Source organism: Stenella coeruleoalba (assembly GCF_951394435.1).
Source record: "Stenella coeruleoalba genome assembly, chromosome: 9".
NCBI lineage: Eukaryota > Metazoa > Chordata > Mammalia > Artiodactyla > Delphinidae > Stenella > Stenella coeruleoalba.
In genome coordinates this window covers 17999659-18026990 of record NC_137155.1, presented here as the reverse complement: position 1 = coordinate 18026990, position 27332 = coordinate 17999659, and the positions used below count along the sequence as shown (strand labels likewise).

The window sequence follows — 27332 nt, the reverse complement described above, 5'->3', positions numbered from 1 at the left end:
TTTCATTGTTATTTTCCTCATCTCAGATTGTAACTTATACAGAGAAAGTGATTGTCTATTAAGTGCTTTTTACAATTTAGGAACTCGTGTTTAGGTATTGACCTAATTTTTTCATCTACTGCTTTCAAATTATGCCTTCTCTGTTTACTGTATAAAAGTTACTTGGAAACGTTATCCTTGTGTAGTTCTATTTTTAGGTCATCTAGATTAACAAATCTACTTTTTTAATAAAACAGATTTTGCATTTTCTCTGGCTGGAATGACTTTTGGCTATTTAAAATGAATCAGTTCTGTCTTGGAGCACATTTTATTTGTTTCAGAATATTGTTGTATATTTAAAAAGAATTTTTTCTCTCTTGTTAAGTTAGTAATACTTGATAAGGGTTAGAAAAAAAAATCCAGGAACTGGGCGTAAAAGATTTAGTTTGCTTTACTGTTAAGTTTTTACTATTATTTGGGGGCAATATATAGTTAAAAATATATAGCAGAAGGATATATCTAATTTCGCTTTTTATTCAGCCTGTTGTTATGGCTAACTGTTAAAAATGTGAATGGAGTTAACAATAGACATTCTGGACAGATGACATTTAAAAAATACTCATAAAACCCTATTAAGGTATTGTTGGTTGGTGTTTTAGCACTTTAGGGCTTTGGCATGAAGCGTTAACACTGTTAATGACATGGATTGTGTATTGTGACCCATATATTAGGATTTTAATTTATTTTTAATTTTTTAAATTTTCTAATTTTACTTGAAAAGAATTTTTCAAACTTGATATTAAGTTTTTCATAAAACTATGGTCAGCACATATTACTTACTTATGAATGTTCTATTTTTCTTTCAGTGTTTCCTCTGTAAATCAAACTTGCATCTTCTTTTATCATACTTCAAATTCTTCTTTTGTTTCAGCAGCACAGCCATTATCTAGGTTTAAAAATCTTTAAGTCATCTTTAGTCTTTGACATTCAGAGTTATTGTCAAAAGCACTATTGATTTTTCCTTGGGAATGTCTCTTCAGTATATTGTTATTTTTCTTCCTTTTTGCTTCTATAAACCCAGTCTACGCCCTTATTACCTCTAGTACAGTAATATCTTCTTTAATTTCTCCAACTTTATCCTCTTTCTACTTTAGTCCATTCTGCATTTGGTTCTGACATTTTCTGTGAATATTGTTTTTATTATCCCTTCTTTGCTCAGAGGTATTTCATGGATTCCTCCATCATAGTGAAGAACATACGGTATTTAAGTCAGAATCTTAAAATGTGACTTTTTAAATAAGGCTTTCATGACCTACTTTTACATTTTTTTTAGCCAGTCTTACGTCATAACTATTTTCAGTAGGTAACAAGTGCGGTATATTAGTTTTTCTTTGAGTGTGACATATTTCTTCCTATTGCGTGCCATCTTTCATATTTCTTTAGTACCAGAATTGTATTTCTTTCAGTTGTCCACCTGTCTGAACATATCTATTCTCCATAGTCCTAGCTCTTTTTCTGTGTTTTACGTGAAGGTTCTTTGCTTCTGCTGCTGCTTCTCCTTCTCCTCCTCCTCCTCTTTTTAATAAAACTTGCTGTCTTCCAACGTATAGTCTGCACACAAATTTGGAACTTAAATAAATTAGGAACTATATTGCTTACTCTAGGTTTAGTGTTCGTAAGTCTCTCGAAATAAGAGTGTACACTTTGGGGAGTGGAGTGGTGAAGTAAGTCTTAGATAACACGTTAGGACTTGGCAGATTAGAGAGCTCCCATTCAATATTTACTGAGTAAGTACAGTTCTTTTCACCATAGTGCTTATAATTTGAGTCCCTACTAGTAAGTGCTCAAGTATTACTCTCTAGTTGACTTAGAAATTAAAGTAATAACAAAATTATTTTAACCCACCCCAAAACTTGGCTCATGACTTAAAACTACTGCAATATTTTTAATACCTTCCAACTTTTATCAAATATTTTTCCATGATTGTAATATTGAGCACACAGAAAATTTAGAAATTTTCTTAGCATTGTATCTTATACATATTTTCATGTTATTACATAGTCTGTATTTATTTTTAATAGTAGTACAGTGTTCTAGTAGAAGACTTTACTTCAACATTCCCCTAGTTCTGACTGTATTGGTTATTACCATATTTTGTGTTATTTATGCGACTTCAATAAAAAGCTTGAGTGAACTCATTTTTAAATATTAATTATATCCAGTTTTTAAAAAACTAACTCAGAATTCCATGTTATTTCAGGCCTTTCGTGAAGGATCTAGGAAATCATCAAGAGTTAAGGTAAACACATTAAATTTAAGCCCTTATGATCAGTTGTCAAATATCTAGTGGTTAACTAAGTGGTTGCTTGTTCATAATAAAGTAAATTATGCTGTCTTAGTTCTGTGTCATTTTATTGCTTATTATCTTTACCAGAAGTGGGACCATAGAGAATTATAATAGGGTTAATATACCACTCTTGGAGTTTATTAACACTGTTAAAACATTAAACAAAAGGAGATATATAAGTAATTTCTAATAGTAAAATTTCTAATACTAAAATTAAAAATTTTCATTTATCATTATATTCCGTGTCTCCAGTACCACTAGTATTCTAGACATAGAAATGCAAAATAATATTTGGAATTTGAAATTTTGCTCTTTTGCAGAGTTGGAATTCTAGTGATTTAGTTGTCAGTAGTTATAAAATATTATAAAATCACCATAGATTCACCGTGTAAGTACAAACTGGTCACTTGTGCCTTGAATTAATTAGAATACATCCTCAATGTTGTAGATGCCAAGATTGCTGAGAGAAGCAAGCCCCCCCAGCTGTGCCTCCCCTTAAAAGATAGGTTTCTGTTGGATCACGGAGGTCAACTATACAGTGTTACTCTAACTTTCTAGGTTAGGTAGTAAAGGAGAATGAATATCTCAAGTTGCCAGATATTAAAATAGGATGTGGGAAGCGTGTTAGAATACATCTGTTGTCCCCATAGTATAAAGTGTAATCATTATTAATTATTCCACATTCCTGGAAAACAGATCATTAAGCAGCTGTCCAATGATTATTCTTGCATAGTTTTGGAACTCTTTCTTAAGAATGTTAATACATGGTGTCACTCAGCATACTGCAAGTCCAAAGTCTTATAAAATGTTCTGTATATGTTAAAGTTGTGGGTTTTATATTTACTATATTAAACTTGTATTTATGGGATTTTCTCTGACACCAGAATGAAGAGGTCTGAAAAAGGGTTTTTTATTAAGCTGTTGGAACTATTGATACTCCAGTGGTTGTCCTTTTTTCCCATTTTATCTAATCTGAATAGCAGGCTTAATGAGGAAGGAGCATCTTTTACTTAACTGAGATATTTTCATTTATTACGTAAAGAAGTGACAGATTAAAATTTGAAAAATGCTTTGTTCACCTTTGAAAATTTTTCCGTTAACTTGAATATGTCTTTAAGATCATTACATTTCTAATAAGTAATTCTGTCATATTAAAAAGGCTCAAGAGATATAGAAGAGCTGTATTGAAGAGAAACCAAGTTAGTAGAGGATTTATTGGGGGGGGGGGAGGGAGAGCAAAAAAAAATTAAAAGCTGAGATGATTTCTTTAATAAAGCTGATGAAAACCTTAATATGTAGTGTCATATAGGAGAAAGACAAATACTGTATATTATCACTTATATGTGGAATCTAAACAATAAAACAAATGAATAAGTAGAATAGAAACAGACTCACAGATACAGAGAACAAACTAGTAGTTACCAGTGGGGGAAGGGGTGACAAGGGCAAGATGGGGTTAGGGGCTTAAGAGGTACAAACTACTATGTATAGAATAAATAAGCTGCAAGGATAATAATAATAAGCAAAGGGAATATAGCCAATATTTTATAATCACTTTAAATGAAGTATGATCAATAAAAAATTTTGAATCACTACATTGTACACCTGAAACTAATATAATATTGTAAATCAGTTATACCTCAATATATAAACAAATAAATAGGGGTAGTAAAAAAAGTGATTGTAAACTTTTGTGTCTGTATATAGTATTTGAAAAACATTTTTTGTATTATATAAGCCATATTCACTATAGAAAATTCTGAAAAATAAAAAAAGAATAAAAATAAATAAAGGCCCAAAAATATGTGATGTTTCATATTTGTATAAAAATCTGTTCTTTATCAAGTGGTCATTATAATGTAGAATATATAATTCCGTAAAAGATCAGTTGGTAAAAGAAACCTACCCCTATCAAATAGTTGAGCAACTTACTATCGTTTGTTTCATTATAGAAAAGAATACTTTTTGTAGTAAAGATTAGTTACTTATATGGAAGGTGGACTGATGGTAAATTTTAGTAAGTGTTACCATACACATGTACATGTCTAACAGCATATATAAGAATTTTCATGAAATCTATATGTGATTTTTAAATTTCACAGTTATGGTAGGTTGTACACATTATAGAAATAATCTATCTTCTCATAAAGGTGTTCCGTTCTGTAGAAAAATTGATGAACAGCATTTGCAAACAACTAAATTGAAACTTCTTGTGTTAATAAATCCATTATAAATTTGAATTATGCTATTGATAAGATATATGTTTTTGTTATCTGCATTAATTGATTTTCGTCCTAAGACTGCAAATAATTAATTGAGGGAGTCCAGGCTTTAATAAACTTTTTAAATGTGTGGTAATTATGCCTTTCTCTAAGTTGCAGTCCAATGAGAAAAGGATTCCCTTTTTGTTTCCTAAAACCTGTTGAGAGGTTGTAACTTTTCACTGCTTGGCATTTAGCATTCTTTTTCTTTTTTAAAAAAATTTTTATTAGAGTATTGTTGATTTACAATGTTGTGTTAGTTTCTGCTGTACAGCAAAGTGAATCAGTTATACGTATATCCACTCTTTTTTAGATTCTTTTCCCATATAAGTCATTACAGAGTACTGAGTAGAGTTGCCTGTGCTATACAGTAGGTTCTTATTAGTTATCTATTTTACATATAGTAGTGTGTATATGTCAATCCCAATGTCCCAATTTATCCCTCCCCCCTTTCCCCCTTGGTAACCAAACCATAAGTTTGTTTTCTGCATCTGTGACTCTATTACTGTTTTGTAAATTAGTTCATTTGTACCATTGTTTTAGATTCCACATACAAGCGATATCGTATGACATTTGTCTTTCTCTCTTTGACTTACTTCACTCAGTCTGACAATCTCTAGATCCATACATGTTGCTGCAAATGGCATTATTTCGTTCTTTCAATGGCTGAGTAATATTCCATTGTATGTATGTACCACCTCTTCTTTATCCATTCATCCATCGATGGACATTTAGGTTGTCCCTGTCCTGGCTATTGTATATAGTGCTGCAGTGAACAATGGGCTGCATGTATCTTTTCGAACTATGGTTTTCTGCAGACGTATGCCCAGGAGTAGGATTGCTGGATCATGTGGTAGCTCTATTTTCAGTTTTTTAAGGAACATCCATACTGTTCTCCATAGTGGCTGTACCAATTTACATTCCCACCAACAGTGCAAGAGGGTTCCCTTTTCTCCACACCCTCTCCAGCATTTATTGTTTGTAGAATTTTTGATGATGGCCATTCTGATTGGTGAGAGGTGATACCTCATTGTAGTTTTGATTTGCATTTCTCTAATAATTAGTGATGTTGAGCATCTTTTCATGTGCCTCTTGTCCATCTATTTAGGTCGTCCGCCCATTTTTTGATTGGGTTGTTAGTTTTTTTGATATTGAGCCGCATGAACTGTTTGTATACTCTGGAGGTTAATCCCTTGTTGGTCACCTTGTTTGCAAATACTTTCTCCCGTTCTGTAGGTTGTCTTTTCGTTTTGTTCTTGGTTTCCTTTGGTGTGCAAAAGTTTTTAAGTTTAATTAGGTCCCGTTTGTTTATTTTTGTTTTTATTTTCATTACTTTAAGAGATGGATCAAAAAACATCTTGCTGCATTTTGGCACTTAGCAATCTTATCTTACAGATTTTAATAGGGGGTATGAGGAGGAGCAAGCACTTAAGCTTAAAGGTCTTTATTTTGTGAGACATTTTATTCTCATGTTGAATTTATCATGTGAACAGTTGATTATAGATCTTGGAATTATACAAAATTAAGATATCAAAGTATATTTTTATTATAAAACATGTTAAAAGTTGAAGTATTATATCAGAAAATAAGTTTATACTTAATATGTAGTATGTATAGTTTACATAATAATTGCAAATTTATTCTGGTTAAATAGAACTGTGAGTACAGAGTAGATATTGGCAGTCTCAAAAAAATTATTACACGCTTTTTTTAACCGTTAGCTGACAGTGACTCCAAAGTTTTGGGTATTTTCAGTTTTATTGAAAGCCTCCATTTGGCTACAGTAGTGAAGCTTAAATTTCTGCTATTCAACTTAACTCTCCTTCCTTCAGTTTTCCAACTCGTGTGTCTGGCATCAGTATAAAAATGTATTAAGCTGCTCACTTATGGTCTTTTTTTTTTCTTTTTCCTACTAGGACCAACTTAGAAAGCCTATCATTATTTCTGGTTTATATTGTATTCTTTTATATAGATTGTCATATTGTGTGTGTGTGTGTGTGTGTAAATACTTAAAATCCAGATATTAATGCTTAGTTTGCTATGATTTTAGGGCTCAGCTCCAGAGATTGATCCTTCGTCTGATGGTTCAAATTTTGGATGGGAGACAAAAATCAAAGCATGGATGGATCGATATGAAGAGGCAAATAATAACCAATATAGTGAGGGTGTTCAGAGGGAGGCACAAAGAATAGCTCTGAGACTGGGCAACGGAAATGACAAAAAAGAGATAAATAAATCAGATTTGAATACCAATAATTTGATCTTCAAACCTCCTGTAGAGGTAAATATATCATTTGCCAAGAGATGATAAAACAACCTTTTTCTACTGTATATCTTAAGTACTTAGACTGAAAGCAGTCTGGTTGTAGTTAATCTCAACTTTTCTCTGATTGTAGAGCCATATACAAAAAAATAAGAAAATTCTGAAATCTGCAAAAGATTTGCCTCCTGATGCACTTATCATTGAATACAGAGGGAAGTTTATGTTAAGAGAACAGTTTGAAGCAAATGGATATTTCTTTAAGAGGTATATTCATTTTTTTTCTCCATGTTTTCTGTAGTTAAATATTGAATTTTTGGCTATTTTAAGCACAAAGCTATTGTTTATGTGTATTTTGTTTTCTAAGGGATTATTTTAATATTTAAAACTGTAGATGCAGATATATTCCTTAGTCTCTTTTTTAAAATTAATTTATTTTTGCTTGCATTGGGTCTTCATTGCTATGTGTGGGTTTTCTCTAGTTGTGGCAAGCGGGGACTACTCTTTGTTGCTGTGTGCGGGCGCCTCATTGCGATGGCTTCTCTTGTTGCAGAGCACGGGCTCTAGGCACGCGGGCTTCAGTAGTTGTGGCTCACGGGCTCAGTAATTGTGGCTCACGGGCTCTAGAGCACAGGCTCAGTTGTGGCACATGGGCTTAGTTGCTCCGCGGCATGTGGGATCTTCCTGGACCAGGGATCAAACCCGTGTCCCCTGCATTGGCAGGCGGCTTCTTAACCACTGCGCCACCAGGGAAGTCCCTATTCCTTAGTCTCTTACCCATCCCTATCTTGCTGACACTCCTAAAACAATCTACTTCAAAGATAAACTGTAGCAATATAGGTGGACATTAATGAAAAAGTCTGATTACCTGAGATTATAAGGAACCCTTTCCATCTAGGACTTTCCTAATTCCTTATAATTGCTAGAACCTGCAAAGACCACTGGTGACCACGTCCTTCTTTTATCAGAGGATGTTAGATTTGGTCTTAGGTTATTGTCACCACTTTCAACTCCGACTTTCTTGGTACTGGAAGGACTTTGGAGCCTTCTTCTATCGTTTGTGATTTTGGGGGTGGGAATTGATGTGATCTTGTGATAGCCATTGCTTCCCTGAGGTCTAGAAATATGTTTGCATCTCTAGGGAAATAACATTCTCAGCCTATATGCTATAATTATTTAAAATATTTCATATTGTTTATAACTGAGTTACTTAAGTTATGAAAGATATACAAGAATCTTTCCCTTTCGTATAGCAGATTTGATCTGAAACAGTGCTGTAAATCAAACACGTAAATGCACTGATAGGAACTTTAATGGCATCTCATTATGAATCCTTATGTAAAGGCAGTAATCACTCCCTTTTTATCATTCTTTGTAAATTTGAATTCCCACCTGAATTAATTATCTTTGGTTTAGGTAAGGTTATATGAGCAGGTAAAAATCTTATTAGCATGAATTAGCCTAGTGGTTAAGGATGGGTTCCGGTATCAGACTGCGTATATTCAAATCTTGGCCTCCCTACTTACTATGAGTCTTTTAGAAATTTCTTAAATTCAAAATGTTAATAGTTTCTAATGCATTTCTTTTTTTGTAGACCATACCCTTTTGTTTTATTCTATTCTAAATTTCATGGTCTAGAAATGTGTGTTGATGCAAGGACTTTTGGGAATGAAGCTCGGTTCATTAGGCGTTCCTGTACACCGAATGCAGAGGTAAGCTTATAGAAATCCTTTGGGGAGGCAGGGGTAGGGAGTGTGTGGAATCTGAGTATTAAGCACAAAAAAGTCTGGTGGCCTAAAACAGACCAACAGTTTTTAGTTGTTGATGCATTTTATACTGCCCAACATCTTTCCATTACGAAAATTTAGGTGATAACTGGCTGTGAGGTCTCAGGTTACTTTGAGCATTGAAGAAATTGTGATGTTACTTGTAAGAGAAAATACTGGACTTCTCTGTTTATTCTGGAAGCTCTACTTATGAGTCAAATATATGCTCTGATTTGATCAAGGTAGATGACGAAGCTGAAAACTAAAGTAGATTTTATATGTGCTAGTAAATTATGTTTTAGAAGTGGTGTATAAAATAATATTTCTGGTTTTGTTTTTCACATACCAAAATAAATGTTTTCTAGTTATATAATGTTACAGTTAAGTGTAGGTTTTGAAGCAAGACTTACAGATTCATGTCTTCTTTTTGACTTACTAGCTTTGTAACCTTGTCTGTGCTTCAGTTTTATCTGTAAAAAGATGTTATGTGGACTAAAGGAGTTAATACATGTAGAGTACCTAGAACAGTGTATATCACAGAAAAGTGTAGTGTTAAACTATACTTTAACTATATATTTATAAACTGTACCATTAATGCGTTTCATTAAATCAAAGATGCCATCACTTGTAAAACTCCCAATTTCACAGATTTTAAAAGGGGAAAAAATATGCACCATAGAATTGATGAAATAGAGTTATTTTCTTTTCGATGCTCCTAGAGCCTGCATCAAACTTGCATAGATGTGTACCTCCTTCCCAGTTGATAACCACTGATTTAGGTACAAGTCTTGTAATTAATGGCATATTTTCCATGTTGTATTTGTGAATTACTTTGAAAAGAATAGTTTTCAAAATTGCAAGATGAGATGCTTCTAAAGGTAGAAAATAATTTATAGAGACATATATTTATGGAAATACAAAATTATTCTTTTCACTAACAGGTGAGGCATGAAATTGAGGATGGAACCATACATCTTTACATTTATTCTGTACAAAGTATTCCAAAGGGAACTGAAATTACTATTGCCTTTGATTTTGACTATGGGAATTGGTAAGTTCAAGTCTGTAAATATGATACCTGTTGTTTTGAAATAATTCCTTAATGTCCTTATAAAAATGTAGGTATTGTCATTACTTCTTTAGCTTTCTATTTTTATTTACCATTAGGCAATTAAAAATACTTGGAAATGAGCATTCTGATATCAGCTTCCATTACAGCATGGTTGCTTTGGTCTTCCAGACTTTTCTTATTGTAATGTAATGCTCATAGTATAATAATTAGTAATCCTAATTGAGCAATACTGACCTTGTTTATGTGAGAATTTTTTCCTTCTTTTCTTTCTTGTATTTTAGGTAGAGTGTAGAGTTTTACTCATTCAATTAATTTGGTTAATCAGTAGAAATGGATAATTTCACTTATTGCCCCTCAGAAGAAAAGAAATTGTGCCAGTTTCTTTGCAGTATAAATTGAAAGGGTTTGTTGGCGATCGTACGAGGAAACTTTGAGAACTGTTGTTCTGAAACACTAAAGAAGAGTTGATTAACACTAAGAAAAGTTAATTCTGAGTAGAGAAACTGCAATTTAAATTTTAAAAATTTTACTGTAAAAAATAGTAATACAGAAGTCCATGTAGGGAGTTCCCTGGTTGCCTGATGGTTAGGACTCTCTGCTTTCACTTCTGTGGCCTGAGTTCAATCCGTGGTCAGGGAACTGAGATCCTACGAACCGCGCGGCCAAAAAAAAAAAAAAAAAAAGTCCATGTGCCTCATTTCCAAATTAAGAAGCAAAACATTATCCATTAAAGGCCCATATGTTTAGCAGCCAGATTGCGTCTATCCCTCTGTCTTTTACCAGAGATAACTGCCATCTTTAATTTGGTGAGTTTAACATTTTTATGAGTTTAACATTTTTACTATGTCTGTAGATGTCCCTAAATAGTATGGAGTAGTTTTGTATATTTTAAAAATTTATGGAAATTATAATCTGTATTATTTTGCATTCATCTTTTCTCATTCATTACTTTTGTGAGATTCAGTTCTTTTGTTATGTGTAGCTCTAATTCATTTATTTTCACCGCTGATGGCATTTATCCATTCCACTATTGGTGGACCTTTAGATTTACAAAAAATGCTGCATGTGTACATGTTCTCTCCATGATAGGGACGTAGAGGTGGAATTGCTGGGTTGTAGAATGTGTACAGGCTCAGTTTTTACCAGACGTGGGTGAATGACCAGTTTATACTCCCATAGCTTTACTTCCTTGCAACACTTCTTTACTGTACTTTAAAAATCAATGTTAATCTGTGTGAGATAGTATCTTTTTATATTTGTAATTACCATCTTCCATGATTATTTTAAGAGCCCAAAGATCCTTTTATGTATTCATTTGTCATTTGGATTTCCTCTCTTATGACTTGTCTCATCATCTGTTCATTTTTCTGCTGGGTAGTCTTTTTTTTTTAAACCAATGTGGGTGGAGGCACTTCTTTATATATACTATAATCTTTTGGGTTATAAGGATTTCAGTTCATATCCTCCTGTATTTTATTTTTAAGAGTTTGTGTGGTATCCATTTTACATGCAGACATTTTTAATGTCCATTATGTTTTCTGTCAATGAAATCCCTCTTCCTTCAGTATATGCATCTCTACTTGATTGTTGGAGTCAGATTTATCCTGATAACTAAAGTGTTTCCTTTTTAGCTCTTTCTCCGCCCTCCCCACCAAGGTGGAAAATTGAGCATAATAGCTCTTTGCTCATTGCTTTGGGGGACTGTTTCCCACAGTGGTTAAAAATATAAGCTTTTTATAATCTGACTCTCTGCTTTCAAATCCTAGCTCGGTCACTTATATTAGTTATGTAACCTTGGACCAATTTTGTCATCTCTCTCTCCCTCATTACCTCATTATAATATGAGAAAAATAATACCTAACAGGAATATTTCGAAGATTGAGTTGACACATGTAAAGGGTTTAAAACCATTCTTGATACAAAATAAGTGCTGAATAAATATTAGCAGTTGTCATCATTACTATTTGCAGTTCTGTTGTCCTAAAATCAAAGAAAATATCTAGAAAAAGTTTCCAGCTAGTTTCTGTTACTGCCTGATTTGGAGAGGTGAGGGGTAGACCATGATGTTTGAGTTCTACCCCTGATTCACAGAATTAGACAGTTTGACTTGTAGCTTTCTACCAGTGTTGAAAGTGAATGAGTTAGGCGTATTAGAAACTTGGAAAAGTAAATTATTTTTTATTATGAACAAACTACTCAAAACATGCAAAGTGGGAGTCTTCCGTTATTATTTAACTCTGGTTTGGGCATTCAGCCTATATCCTAGAGATGAACTGACTCTTGGTGGTAGACAAGAGGGTAGAGAGTTAAGAAATACTGAAGAGCTGAAAAGTGTGGGCTTTGGACTCAGACCTGTATTTGAATGTCATCCCTACCACTTAATGTGTGACTTTGGACAAGATACTGACCTTCTGAGCTTTAATCTCATCCGTAAAATGGGAGTAATAATTATCACTACTGTGAAGATGAGAGGTAGTGCAATTATTTTTCAAGCTTCCGTTTATTTGAAAGAGGGAATACCTAAGGGCAAAGGCAAACATGACATTCAGTTTTTTCAAGGTAGCTTTTTAAAGAACCCTGGTTATTGAAATCATTCCTTAAAGTATAAGACAAAGTAGTTAAGATTTGGTATTTATTGTACCTAGCATTTTTTATTTAGGTCAGATTTAGAGTATTTTATCATATTCTGCATATACACCTTATAGCACTCTGAGGTAACCTGGGGTTTTTGCCTTAAAATATGCCATGGTATCATTTGACTTAAAAAGACTCAGTTTTAATTTATTGGAGTTTTTTCCTTCTGTAACCCATCACTGGTTATCCTTATGATTATGACCAATCTCTGGTCAGAAATCAACTTCTAATTATTATATTGTTTTTATGAGAAAATTTATTTTGTCATAGTTATAAGGAATGAAAATTAGTGAAAACGATTGCTTATAATTAGTAATAGCATACAGTTTTGTGGAGGTGTAGCTTAAAATGGATTAGAAAATATTACAGTCTATATCTTGAACAAATATTTAACTGGTTTTCTTTCCAGTAAGTACAAGGTGGATTGTGCATGCCTCAAAGAAAATCCAGAGTGCCCTGTTCTGAAACGTAGTTCTGAGTCCACGGAAAACATCAATAGTGGTTATGAGACCAGAAGAAAGAAAGGAAAAAAAGAAAAGGATATTTCAAAAGAAAAAGATACACAAAATCAGAATATTACTTTGGATTGTGAAGGGACAGCGAACAAAATGAAGAGCCCGGAAACTAAACAGAGAAAGCTTTCTCCTCTGAGACTATCGGTGTCAAATAATCAGGTACTGAACTATGCTCTACTGAATCTTGATGAAAGAAGTTAAGAGAAGAAAATTAATTTGTCATATTTTATCCTCTTTTTTGTATAAAATGGCTTAAACTTTTTAAGTCATTCTCTTATTTAATGAAGTACTTATAAATGTAAACTACAGGTTCTGCTAGAATTTGTACAATATTTGTTAAACTTTTAAGAAACAGCTCACCCAGCAAATCCTTGTAGAATTGAATACAAGATTTTCCTTAAGACTGGGTAATTAAAAAAATTCTTCTAGATGGCACTGTCCTTATGTTTGTAATAAATGTTCTTATTTAAAGTCTTAAGCCATAATGATTCCTTTCCTTTAATATTTGGGACATAATGAAATCAATTCTGTAGGGGTGGACATATGATTTTTGAGAGGAAGTTATTTTAAAAACACATAAGATAAATTTGAGGAAAGAGTTTGGCCTGTACTTCCGCTTCACCAGGAAGTATTTTGTTATATGCCCTCTAAACAAATGGAAGTTAGTTAGGCGGGACCTTTTAAATGTGAAGATTAAGTAAGCTTTTATTCGTCTCCAGTGTCTTGTCTTCTAAGGATAGTTTCCCGTAAGTGTTAAATTGAACAAACCTTTATTAAGCACTTGGTATTTGTAGGCACTGGGTTATGTGAAATAATTTATATGTTTATGTGTTGGTAAGAATATAAACTTAAGGCTTTGCGGACTCTACTGATAAAGAACATTATTGACTAGAACTTTGAGAAACAAAATTATTTGATTGCATGATTTTGAAAAGTTTCCTGAATTAGGAACCAGTTTTAAGTTTCTGAAATGGATTTAAGTACTCTTGTAATTTTTATGTTTAATTAGTTCTGGTTGAAAGACATTTAAAATACATGGTTCTGTGCCTCTAGTTTGTAGATGGAGTAGTAGTTTCTATAAAGCAGTCATTTCCATCTTTCAGGAACCAGATTTTATTGATGATATAGAAGAAAAAACTCCCATTAGCAATGAAGTAGAAATGGAGTCAGAGGAACAGATTGCAGAAAGGAGAAGGAAGATGGTAAGTTGGAAGGCCGGTAGCAGCTTCCTTCTGTCACTTGGGTTTTAGTGACACTGCTCGTCCCAAAATACTTGCTGCTGCCTTTAGGAGGGCCTTTACCTTGTTCTTTGAAGTTAGCAAACATGATGTGTCCCTGAGCATTTCTATTTGGCTTTGTCATTACCATTCAAGTAACTTCCACTAATCTTTTGTATTTTCAGTGTGTGTTCATTAGACAATTTAGAATTTCTGACATTTAAGAAATAATTTTTTAACATTTTTGAAGCATAGTACTATTAATTTTAATGCCAGAATTACTGTTCAAAATGTTTTTCATTAACTAAATGTATCCTTTCTCTTCATAATTTAATGTAAAACAAAAATGGAATTTTAAAGCTTATAATAGCACTAAATAAATGGCTTATGCGAAAAAGAAGAATACCCACTGTTGGCAGCTGCTATTTTTACATCTCATATTGCTATCACAAAGTAAGGTTTCCATTAAAATAAGGTTAGTATTTACACTCCCTGTACTATTTATTTGAAATATCTTAACCTGTATAAAAACTAGGACAAGATATTTTCTTAAAAATCCATGGTAATTTAGCAATTGATACAATGTCTAGGCCAGTTAAGAAGACATTAAGATATAGTTTGCCTTAAGATTTGAAAATGACTTTATATACCAACTGATGATCTTAGTACGGGCTTTCCCCACTCCCCTTTATTTTATATGCTCCCTTGTTTCCTGTTTTAGTGATTTTCATGTTGTATTTCATGGAATCTCAGGTGTCATATACTTAGCGGTAGGATCTTTGGATTTTGGTCATTGCAGGCCTGCTTAAATGTAACTCTTATTGCCTTGATGGTCATTCCTCTAACACTGATGTATTGTTGATGTTCAAAATTGCAAAAGCAATGCAGAACTGTTTCACAGCCTCAGGATTTCAGAAGCACTGCTCTGATGGGACAGGGTAGTGTTAGGAACAGGAGAGAAGAAAAACAAATATAGGAGAAAATATTGGAGGAGGTTGCTTATAAAGAAAAAGGAGTTCTTCCTCTAAAAGGAATTATCTTGAACCTTTTTCAAGATTGGGTTACATCTAATAAATTACCTGTACCTACCCAAATTACCTATGGCCCTTTCTTGACTAGATGTTCAATATTGGCCAGTTCATTCCACAATTGCCACAGCCTTGTCTTTGCAATAATCCTGCAGAAACTTTTAGAAGATCACTTTAGGGTATGAGTGGTTTCTGTATGAGGCATGCGTCTGATACAAATACGGCTTTAAGGGCTATAACAATGCTTTTGGGGGGAGAGAAATGAGAGGAAAAAAGAAAATTCAAACCTGGAGGTTTGTTATATGACTCTGGGGCTACTTTTAAAATACTTCCTTCTTTCAGTGCTGAGAAAGTTAGTGGAACTTAGAACATCCTCATTTTGAGATGGCAGAAGGAAAGAGAAATGCCTTTTTGTTGAACATGATGGAACTTTGGATAGGTAGACAAAAAGGCATACTTGGGAATCCAGTTTTGTCCAGATTTTGTCTACTAGTATGCTATATTAATATAAATGAATACTTCATGTTTTTATATGTTTTAGCATATTCATTTTAATATATGCCACTAAGGTGGTTGTGCAGCTGAGTATTTTTCATGGGAATAAACAAACGTAAATATTTAGAATTTGGTATTTTGAAGGGATATGAAATATTTTTTATTGAAGTATTGAGGTACAATATTGTATAAGTTACAGGCGTACAATAGTGATTGTTTTTAAAGGTTATACTCCATTTATAGTTATTATAAAATATTGGCTATATTCCCTGCGCTGTACAATATATCCTTGTAGCTTATTTTATACCTAGTAGTTTGTACCTCTTAATCTGCTACCCCTATACTTCCCCTCCCCCCCTTCCCTCTCCCCACTGGTAACCACTAGTTTATCTACATCTGTGAGTCTGCTTCTTTTTTCTTATATTCACTAGTTGTATGTTTTAGATTCCACATATAAGAGGTATCATACAGTATTTGTCTTTCTCTGACTTATTTCATTTAGCATAATGCCTTCCACATCCATGTTGCTGCAAATGGCAAAATTTCATTCTTTTTTTATGGCTGAGTAGTAGTCCATTGTGTGTGTGTGTGTGTGATATACATACACACACATATATATGTGTATTGGTCACATCTTTATCCATTCATCTGTTGATGGACACTTAGGTTGCTGCCATATCTTGGCAATTATAAATAATGCTGCTGTGAACATTGGGGTACACGTATGTTTTCATTTAGTGGTTTTCTTTATACACTGAGAAGTGGAATTGCTGGATCCTATTTTTAATTTTTTGAGGAACCACCATACTGTTTTCCTTAGTGACTGCACCAATTTACATTCCCGCCAACAGTGTATGAGGGTTCCCTTTTGAAGTAAGTATTTAAAAATCCTTGGCTCCTTAACCTGTAGCCTTCAAGTTCACTGTAATGTTGTTAGTTGTAATTGCTGTGTTTGCCTGGATGTTTTAATTATAGAATTTTTGCTATACTCAAATGACTAGAATGCAAAAGCATGCATCCTAGAATTCTTAAGCAGTTGGTTTGGCCCCTTCCCACTCCCCAAAGTATTAGTATTTGTGGGTTGAAATATTTTGTTTTGAAAAGTTTAAGTACTCATCAGGCTTTATTACTCCAGTGTTTGCCTTTTATATTGGCTATGTTAACATCAGTAATTGGAAAGATAGGTCAACTCCTGAGAAACTTAGGTCAAACTGATTTAAATTTTCTCCTGTGATGGGACAGACTTTAAAGCATTATAATAGGAGATACCAGTTCTGACGTGTATCTATGAGATTGAAATATAAAAAGTCAGACTTTCCTCCCAGATAAGTACCATGTAATGTCCAAATTCAAATATACTTCAGCCCATCCTTTTGTAGTATAGCTTGAACCATATGAAATTGTTGATTTGATAGTTTTTATCTACACAAATGGCAGTTCCATATACAACCTAATATTAGCATGTTGCTCAGTCTCCACAAATAGCACAGGTGATTTATGTAATTTGGTTGCTACTTTGTTCCTTTTGTTGAGAGTGGAAGATAATATCTCTGCCTTCGAGGGCATTTAGAAAACAGTTACAATGCAGCAGGAAGTGTGGTAAAGGAGATATATGACAGGTAACTTATAGCTGGAGGGATCAGAGGTCATTTCATGAACTAGGTAGAATTTACCATTACCTTATGATGTTTAAAATCACATTTGGCTGGAATTATAGGCTGTTTTTTTGGGGGGGTGGTGGTGAGGAGGGATATAGGAAAATAAGATTGGTTGATTGTAGATCACATGAAATGCTGAATGATGATTTCATGAAAGAATACTCAAATCATTAGGGGGCCAGGGTAGAAAGCCATTCTTAATATTTTCCTTTTTCCTCCATTATATTTTGTCCTCTCCTTACAAAAGCTCACATGTGGCTAAATGGTATGGAACTGAATAGATGGTTATTAGACATTTTCTCTTTAACTAGTAAGAGATACTTCTTTGGCAGTGGGTTGGAATTGACTTGGGAGAATCTTAAGCTGAAATACAGTGGGTTGAAATATAATAATACGGTAAGTTGAAATACAGCAGGCTGTTTATACTCACCTGGTTTCAAAACCGGGGTACTACTGAGTAGACTCTCCCAGGTCCATGGTAGTTGAGTTGAAGTTAGGTGGCCATAACCTTGTCAGAGGTTAAGTGTACAGAAGGGGGTTAGATATTGAGAAGCTCACCTTATTCTGATGAACAGGTGATTGATTAAAAATATAAAACCTTAGAAAGATTTAAATTCAAAAGGAGGCTTGCTTCCCCTCCTTCACCCCATTTATAATGAAATGAAAAGAACCTCCTTTGTAGTATCTTTTAATATATTTTCAAAATAACTTTCCACAACCTTATGGAAAGAGTACTTGGGGAATATAGTCTTGGTAATATTTGATGGCCTGTTATAGTCAGATTGCTTAAACTGGAGTCCATGCAAGGTGGTTCAGGTGGTCTTCACATGTAGGAGGATAGAAATTTGAGACCAACAAAAGGATATGAAGGGATAGTCACCTAGCTATGAGTTTCTTAAACCTGTCAAGCATCTAGGACAATCTAGAATCAACTGTATATCACCAGAATATAAACTACGTAAGGGCAAGGATTTGTGGGGCTCATTGCCTTAGCCCTAGCTTCTAGGGGGAAAAAAAGGTCTGGCTTTTATAAAAGTAGGTGGTCTATAATTGAGCTTATTAGATGTTCCTGGCAGCCATTTGAGGAAAGCTATAGATACGCCCATGAGTGTGAACTAAATGAAGCTTATAGTCCAGGCAGGATAGGATGCAGGATTCCCCACAATTTTCTCAGGCTTGATCCTTCACATCAAAAGGTATTCCATGGAACTCTAATTAGATGTTTTGTGAAAGAGAGAGCTTTGTAGCCAGCTGACTTTAGTAAACAGTATACCTTGTCCCCAACTTCGAGATTTCCAGTATACATGGTGTTTGAAACCTCTTGAGAAGTTCGGTTTATGTCAGCATTTCCTCAACCTGTACGTCCTTGCAACTTGTTTTTCTGTAGTGACACCTTTGACATCCTGCAGATTTTTATTCTATAGAAAAAACACTCTGAGAAGACACTACTATACAGAATCCATGCTCTTACTAATGTCTCTAGGAAGCGACTTGATTTAGAAGATCAGTTTAGAAGATGCAAAAGAATTTTTAATAATAGTAAACTATAGGGGAGGGTAAATTTGCCACAAAAGTCATCTGACATGTATTGTCCATCTTAACTTTTCTCTCCTCAGAGCATGACTAAGTCAACGTTGATTACTAGTTTTAATTTTCTTAAGTCCCATTTTCTTCACCACAGTGTTTAGGAATTGTTTTTTCAAAATCGTAGTATCGACTAGCAAAAAGGAACCTGTTTATTTTTATAGGTTGTCTGTTCAAACGAAATGAGGATATTCAGCTTCAGCTGCCTTGTAGTAAATTCAGGATTTCCAAAATCTTGTTTAAAGACTTCATTACATACCTTCAAATTACAGTGATATACATGGTTTATATAATGTATACCCAATTCTTATTCACTTAAAAATTTGGGTGTTTGTTATATGCTGAGCACCATTTAAAGTACTGGGTGAACAAAAGAAGGCAAGGTCCCTGTTCTGGAGCAGCTTTCACGGAGGACGGGGTGGAAGGAAAAACAAACATCAAACAGGAAAGAGTGCTATGAAGTTAAACTAAATCATCATGTGGTAGAGAAGAAATGGAGATACTTACTCTTTTGGAACAATTTTATTGGTAAGCAGTAATCTTAGCATTTTTTTAAAAATTAATAAATTCCTATTCAAAAGGTTAAGGGAAGTTAGTTGAGTAAGAAGTCTTTTAATTTCTCTATTTCAACGCTGTAAGTAATTTGGTAGGTTGGCCCTGCCATTTCCCTTTTCCTTTAAAAGGCAACTTTGTTGTTTTTGTTTTTAAGAGCCACTTCCTACTTGGTAGTAAGGTAAAAAAAAAAAAAAAAAGAAATCACAAAATACCTAAATGTCTTCATTTTGTTTCCTTCTCAATTCTTACATCCTACTACTAGCAAATTTCCTTCTAAAGCCACTGTAAGGCATCCAGAGTACATAAGCTTATTTTCACTCAGCTTCATATTACCAAATATCTCTAATTGGGATGAATTCTAACAATTTAGTCAGTGTAGTTTAGTTTTTCAGTTGTGATATTGTATAAAACTTTAATTCATGTTATTATGTAGTCCTTGAACTATATGGACCTTAGGTTTTCACCATTTTTTAAAAAATATAAATTTATTTACTTTTGGCTGCGTTGGGTCCTTGTTGCTGTGCGCAAGCTTTCTCTAGTTGTTGAGAGTGGGGGCTACTCTTCCTTGTGGTGTAGGGGCTTCAGTAGTTGTGGCTCACGGGCTCAGTTCCTCCACGGCACGTGGGATCTTCCCGGACCAGAGCTCGAACCCATGTCCCCTGCATTGGCAGGCAGATTCTTAACAACTGTGCCACCAGGGAAGTCCCTCACCATTTGTTGAATAGGGGCTCATACAAGAAGATCTCCATAGTCTCTTCCAAGTACAAGGTGACATGATTTCAAGTTAAATTTGTGTTCCAGTGTGTTTATACATTGAAGCACAAAATTGTAATAAAAATTCTCACTGTACTCACTCAAGTGATAAAATCCTATAAAGGGATATTAAGCAGACTTTCCGCTTACAGAAAATTACTGTACTCTTGTGTGTTATACTGTAAAGCCATAAACTGAAAAATGTCATAAAAGCAATCTGTAGATCTCATCAGAGATTTGTCAGTTTTTTTAGTTCAGCACCCAACACTCCAGCGTTAACAACAGTGTTGTTGTTAACAACAAAAGTCAAAAGTCAACCCTGTCTGATTCTAATTCTAATTCTAAATCAGGGTCTATCAGTTGCCAAGCTCATAGAGAGTAAAAATGACTTTTGAGGTCTGAACAGTCAGTGGCTTGGAATGAGTCATGAAAATGAAACATGCAGGTCCTGGTGGTAGCCTTAGGTGACAAGTATCATCTAAACTACATCCAGCTCAGAGGTCAGGATCTATGGACAATCTGCTGAACTAAGGCTCCTAATTTCTCTAGTCCCCTGAACAATCAGCTATAATTATCTCAAGCTATATATAAAACTTATTTATCAGTTAGCTCTATAAAGTGGGTGGTAAATTTTCAGTCATTACATACTGTATATCTGGTTGTGTGTGTCAGAGAATACACTGGTGAATATAAAAGCTGAATGACATATGAACCTTAAGGAGTTTTAAAAAAAAGTAGATTTAGTAACTAACGTTTTTCTTTTCTTCACATAATCAAAAGCATGCTTACATTTTCTAAAGTGTGTGTTTTAAGATGAAGCTGGGTTAAAGCTATTAGGATACCTGTTTAGTGCTTTCAGTTAATAGTTGTAGTAAATGTAGGAAGAATTATGCTTTATTTTGCATTATGTAGTGTGTCAGTAGTTGGTAATTGGAAAGAAGAACAAACCAGGAGCCTGGAAACTTGGATAATAATTATGGCTCTGCCTTTGAGTGATTCTGTTAATACATGTGGGCTCTGGTTTCTTCAGCAGTGTAGGACTAGATTATTTTTAAGATCCTGACCAGCTCAAAAAGATCGAGTCATCTAGAAATAAAGGATTTTGCTTTGACTATCCATTAGCTGCATTGTTTACCAAGGGAGTTCAATTTTTAAATGAATTAATTTTGTCTTTACATCAATTAATTTTATCTCTGACCCTTACTGTATCTAAAACAAGTGAATAATGGACCATGTCAAGGAAACTTCTTTTGGCATAAATTCGTATTTATCTTAGGAAACTGTCCTTGGATAATCATGACATAGAAAATATCTCCTTTGGGTGCCTGGCCTGTGGGTAAATTTATTTTATACATAAAATGATTCTTGCTAAGACAAGTTTGTTTCTTTTGGAAAAATGTACTTTTCCCAGATTTATTTTTAAATTTATAAGCACAATAATGAACCCCTTCTCTTTCTACCCACCCCCATTCCACAGGTGAAGCAATTATGAAAATCTTATTTTTTAGTTACTCCAGACTTCTAAATTTAGGGTGTTAGAAAAGCCCTAATATATTGAGACAGGATTTTTATAGAGAGCCATAAATGAAAAGGGGTCGAGTAAAGTGATTTATTAAGACCAGAGACATGTATTATCTAAGGAAAGAATTCAGCTTTAAAACTTCCAGTTCCAGTAAAGAGATCTTTTGCCTATGTTCTTTATTTTAGTGTCTTATTATCCATCCCAGACCAAGAAAGCTAAGACGCAGATATGTGTCCATGAACAAGTAATCTTACCTCTTTGGATCTCAGTTTCCTTACCTGTAAAATAAAGAGGGTGAGGATAACACATTTTATAAGACTGACACATTTGCAGTATGGTAGTCTGTTTTCACCAATTATAAAGTTCTCAGAAGAGTTTTGTTTACATATTTCCCTTACCTAGTGGAACAATAAAAGGAAAAAATATAGGAAAGAGTAAGTAATAGTTTTCATAGTGTAGGTGTCTTACTTAATGCTTGAATCTCTGCTGATAATTACTCGAACTCTAAAGCTCTGATATTGAGAAGACCATGCAGCCAGACCTTGAGTTATTGATCTTTCTTTCCTACATGGATGACAATAAAGGAAGAAAGATGAATGGATCTAAGCCTCAGGACCTGGTTCTTTACATTTGGAGAACTGGACAGTTGATGGACATGCTTCCTGTTTCTGGTTGAAACCTGAAGCATTTGCCAGGCCCCCTGGCCAAGGCTCTGGGTCTTGCTTTTAATATTCTCTCTCCAAAGAGAACTGATGCTCAAAGGAACTCTTGCTGTTTTCCAGTCTCTGCCTTGAACTGTCAGTGTAGACGGGAAGAGCAGAAGATAGAGGAATGCCTTATAACAATTATAATGGAGGGCAAGAGAGCCAAAGGAGAAATAGTAACACCTAAGAAATGCCTACCATTTTCCAAGTAAGGTTGGAAAACTTCACAGATATTTTATATTTGAATTCATTAACAATTCTGTGAAGTGTAAATATTGTTACCCACATTTTATAAGATGCTCAAAAAGGTTAATAACCAGAGTTGTTACATTGCCTAGGGTCACAGAGATAGTAAATGACTGGTAGCATCATGATTTAAACCCAGGACTTCACCCCACAATATCCTGCTATGACATGTCAATATATTCACTCCTTACGTTCATATGGATTTAACCTTTTCAACATATTATTACCTTAGGAACTTTGATCTTATTTTTAAAAGGCTGCCTAATGTATTATTGAGAAAAAAAGATTTTTGGTTTGATAAAGCAGGGTCGTTCTTGAGTCTTTTTTTGGTTTTGCCTTACCTTTATCATTAACATACAATCATCCAAACATTCCTTTCATTGTAATATATTTGTAATGACAGGGTTTACCAAGATGTTTGGGATTCTCAAAGATCTAAAATGAATATAAATGTTTTTAATCCCATATCTACCATCAAAAGAGGTGTTTTGCTAACACCATCATAGAAAATTTTTTTTAATTTGCCATGAACATTTGGACTTTTGAATTTTACTTCACAGCAGTATTTATTATGTTACTTTAAATTTTGTAGACAAGAGAAGAAAGGAAAATGGAAGCAATTCTGCAAGCTTTTGCCAGACTTGAAAAAAGAGAGAAAAGAAGAGAACAAGCTTTGGAAAGGATCAGCACTGCCAAAACTGAAGTTAAAACTGAATGTAAAGATGCACAGATTGTCACTGATGCTGAAGTTATTCAGGTATTATTATTCAGGTCTAGTTTTATTTTCACACTTCACCACTTTCCAATAAAATTTCCACAATTTAATTACATCTATAAAGAATTTTGGATGTGATACTAGCTTTTTAATAGCATTTTTCAAATCCTATGAGAATTTAAGACTTCAGCTATGAGACTCCACTTGCTTTGTTTTGGAGAGTAAGAAAATTTTTAATTATGTCAATTTAATATATATCAGAATTCATAAAGACATTTGGGGCAGTTAGCTTCTGAAGCAGATTGATGCCATTAGATTTCAACTACTGAGTTATATAAACAACGTATTAAAAGTTCCATTCTCTTTTGAATTAGGAACAAGCAAAAGAAGAAACTGCTAGCAAGCCAACTCCTGCCAAAGTAAATAGAACTAAACAGAGAAAAAGTTTTTCTCGGAGTAGGACTCACATCGGACAGCAGCGTCGGAGACACAGAACTGTCAGCATGTGTTCAGATATCCAACCGTCTTCTCCTGATATAGAAGTTACTTCACAACAAAATGATACTGAAAATACTGTACTTGCAATAGAACCAGAAAGTGAAACTGCACTAGCAGAAATAATTACTGAAACTGAAGTTCCAGCACTTAATAAATGTCCAACAAAGTATCCCAAAACAAAAAAGGTATGTGATTCTTAATGAATGTAAGAACTGTTTTTTAACAAATGTCTTATGATGTTAAATATATTCATGTTTTAGGAATTCAGTCTATAACATCTCATAAGGAAGAGTGATAGAGTCGTGGTTTTTATACTAGCAAAGTTTTAAACTAAGAATGAGAATTGCAAAACTGTAAAATCAGTTAATAGAAATGTTTGCATCATTAAAATATCCAGTATATCAAGGCTTCCTTGTAGTATTGCAATTCTGATTTCTAATGATTTAATTTTGCCTACTTTATGTACTAAACTACACTTCTCAGAAACAACTAGTTTGAGATGAGTTATCCTTTCTTTATAGTTTTTATAAATTTCATGGTAAAGGTAGATTACAAGAATTAAGTGTGAAGAAATTGTTGATTTCCATAGAATGTAGTAGGATGTGAAAATTTATAAGGAAGGGTAGTTTCATTTTAATTTTATTGGAGTGTAGTTGATTTACAATGTTGTGTTAGTTTCAGGTATACAGCAAAGTGATTCAGTTATACACATGCATACATGCATTCTTTTTTAGATTGTTTTCTCATATAGCTTATCACAGAATATTGAGTTCCCTGTGCTATACAGTAGTAGGTCCTTGTTGGTTATCTTATTATCTATAGTAGTGTGTATGTGTTCATCCCAAGCTTCTGATTTATCCCCCCCACCCCATTTCCCCTTAAGTCTGATTCTGTTTTGTAAATAAGTTCATTTGTTTCTTTTTTAAAAAAATTAGATTCCACGAGTGCTATCATGATATTTGTCTTTCTCTGACTTACTTCACTTAGTATGATCATCTCTAGGTCCTGCTGCAGTGAACTTTGGGGTGCATGTATCCTTTCAGATTACGGTTTTCTCCGGATGTATGCCCAGGAGTGGGATTACCAGATCATATGGTAGCTCTATTTTTAGTTTTTTAAGGAACCTCCATACTGTCTGTACCAATTTACATTCCCACCAACAGTGTGGGAGGGTTTCAGGAAGGGTAGTTTTAGGTCAATTTATTAATAAAAATCTGTCAAAAACTACTGTCAGATTTAATGAAGCAATTGTGGTAAACAATCACTGAGATAAACCAACCTGAGCTTTACAGGAAGGCCAGAAATACAGAACACCCTTATGAAGCTTTGTTTTTCTCCCATTCTGAGTACAGCAGATTGGAGCAGATACCAAGTGCAACCCTTAGGCTCTCTGGGCAGTGGGGTAGATCATAAATGGATCCTTCTCACGCCCTTCTACAACAAAATACTTTGAAACCCACTTTATCTGGTCTTTGTTCTTACCAAATTCAGTATAGTTTGTAGGTACTGTGAAACCATGAGAAGTATACTTCGTAAATATCTAGGAGGAACCTGGGAGTATACTTCAGTGGCGAGTCAAAGGATTAGACAGAGACGATCTAAACACCGCTCTGATTTGAAGTCTGTGCTCACCTTTGCACCTTGGATCCTGAACAAGCAAGCCAGCACTTGATTTTGACAATGAGCAGTTACTTTTGCCCACTTTGGGAGGACAAAAAGTAGCTGCAGATTTTCTCCATAATTTGGATTAGCGAGAAAGAAAAAAGATTCATGTTTAAAAGAAAAGCTACTTTTGGGAATTCCCTGGTGGTCAGTGGTTAAGACTCTGCACTCTCACTGCTGAGGGCCCAGTGGGTTCAATCCCTGGTCTGGGAACCAACATTCCACAAGCTGCACAGTGCAGGAAAACAAAACAAAAGGCTGCTTTCTTGACTGCAAATATGACACAGTCCCTGCCCTTTAATTATTAAATTACTAAACTACTGTGGCACTATAGATTTAATTCCCTGGTCTTGAGATATAGGTTCCTGTATCCTGATTCTCTCTAAAAAAAAAAAAAGCCTTTTTCCCACAAGTTTTGCGTGTGATATATACTGCTATTTTAAACAACATTACTGTTTGACAGAGTACCAAAGTATTGTGATTTCCTATAATGTAAAGGCTGCCTTCAGTTTCACACATGGCACTTATTCTGTGCCAGATACTCTATGAAGAGCTTTGGCTATTTAACTCTTGTAATCCTTACAATAACCATATTTGTAGAGCTAGTTTCTCTCATGACCCTTCTTTTATAGATCTGGATTGAGATGTAGAAAAGTTATGTAACTTGCTTGAGGTAACGGTAAGTGGCAAAGCCGGGATTCACACCGGGGCAGTCTGTTGCAGACTCCCAAGTGCTTTAGCCCCACTGTTGCTTGTCCTAGAAAGGAAGTTTACATACATTGAAAAAAGGAAGGAAAGAAAAGATGCCAAAATGCTTATAGTGGTTATCTCTAGAAGACAGGATGTGGGTAGACTGTTTTTTTAATGTATGTATTTCTGTATGTGTATTGTGAGAATGTATGTGTAAATACATATACACTAGTTTTTCTACATATTCTACAAATTACATTTATAATAAAAATTAAAGGAGTATAATTTGATAACTAGATAGAAAAGATGTAAGTGCCCACACAGCAAGGAAAATGTGCTTGAGCTGAGAAATGTAATCCTTATTTCCATGCCCATTACATCTGAACTTTACTAAATAACTAGTTCTTAAAAAAAGAAAAAGTTGAGTAATCATTATACTTTAGGATCAGGTATATTCATACAGCCAGTAAAGAGTGAACTATGTACACTGTAGATGCAAAAAAATAAACAGAACTAAGAAAGGGATTATGTGAATTTTCAAAGCATGGGAACTTAGAGATTTCAACCCCCTTAAATCATTAGTGATTGTCAATGCCGAAAGCTTTTAAAAAAATATATATTTTATATATATATAATATATATATATATAATATATATAATATATATATATATATATATATATATATATATATATGCACTGGCCTCATCTGGAGATTCTGATGAGCAGCCAGAGTAGAAAACCACTGCCTAGGGCTTCCCAAGTGGCGCAGTGGTCGCGAGTCCGCCTGCCGATGCACAGGACACGGGTTTGTGCCCCGGTCTGGGAAGATCCCACCATTGCCGCGGAGCGGCTGAGCCCGTGAGCCATGGCCGCTGAGCCTGCACGTCCCGCAACGGGAAAGGCCGCAGCAGTGAGAGGCCCGCGTACCGCAAAAAAACAAACAACAAAAAAAACACTGCCTAAAGTCTGACAAACTAAACATTTTACACATAATATAGAAGCAGTTTAGTGTTTGTGTTTTTAAGACAGTACTGAGGTCTCCTAGATTTTTACTATTTTATAAAAATATCATGTGTTTTGTTCCTACAAAGTATAATTGTGTAAAAACTTTTAGTAATAAGTGTAGATAACCAAGGAAATGCAGAATGACTTATATTGACTTTTTAGACA

At 34.3% G+C, this 27332-nt stretch overlaps 1 protein-coding gene across 1 annotated transcript in view; it reads left to right on the top strand.

The window, feature by feature from the left end:
• KMT2E (lysine methyltransferase 2E (inactive)) overlaps window positions 1–27332 on the top strand; it is a 92487-nt gene that overhangs the window by 55605 nt on the left and 9550 nt on the right. The window contains 9 exon segments of the mRNA XM_079932064.1: window positions 2240–2278; window positions 6638–6868; window positions 6984–7114; window positions 8442–8559; window positions 9555–9664; window positions 12729–12993; window positions 13938–14036; window positions 23189–23353; window positions 23686–23994. Of these exon segments, the coding sequence (XP_079788190.1) occupies window positions 2240–2278; window positions 6638–6868; window positions 6984–7114; window positions 8442–8559; window positions 9555–9664; window positions 12729–12993; window positions 13938–14036; window positions 23189–23353; window positions 23686–23994 (1467 nt within the window).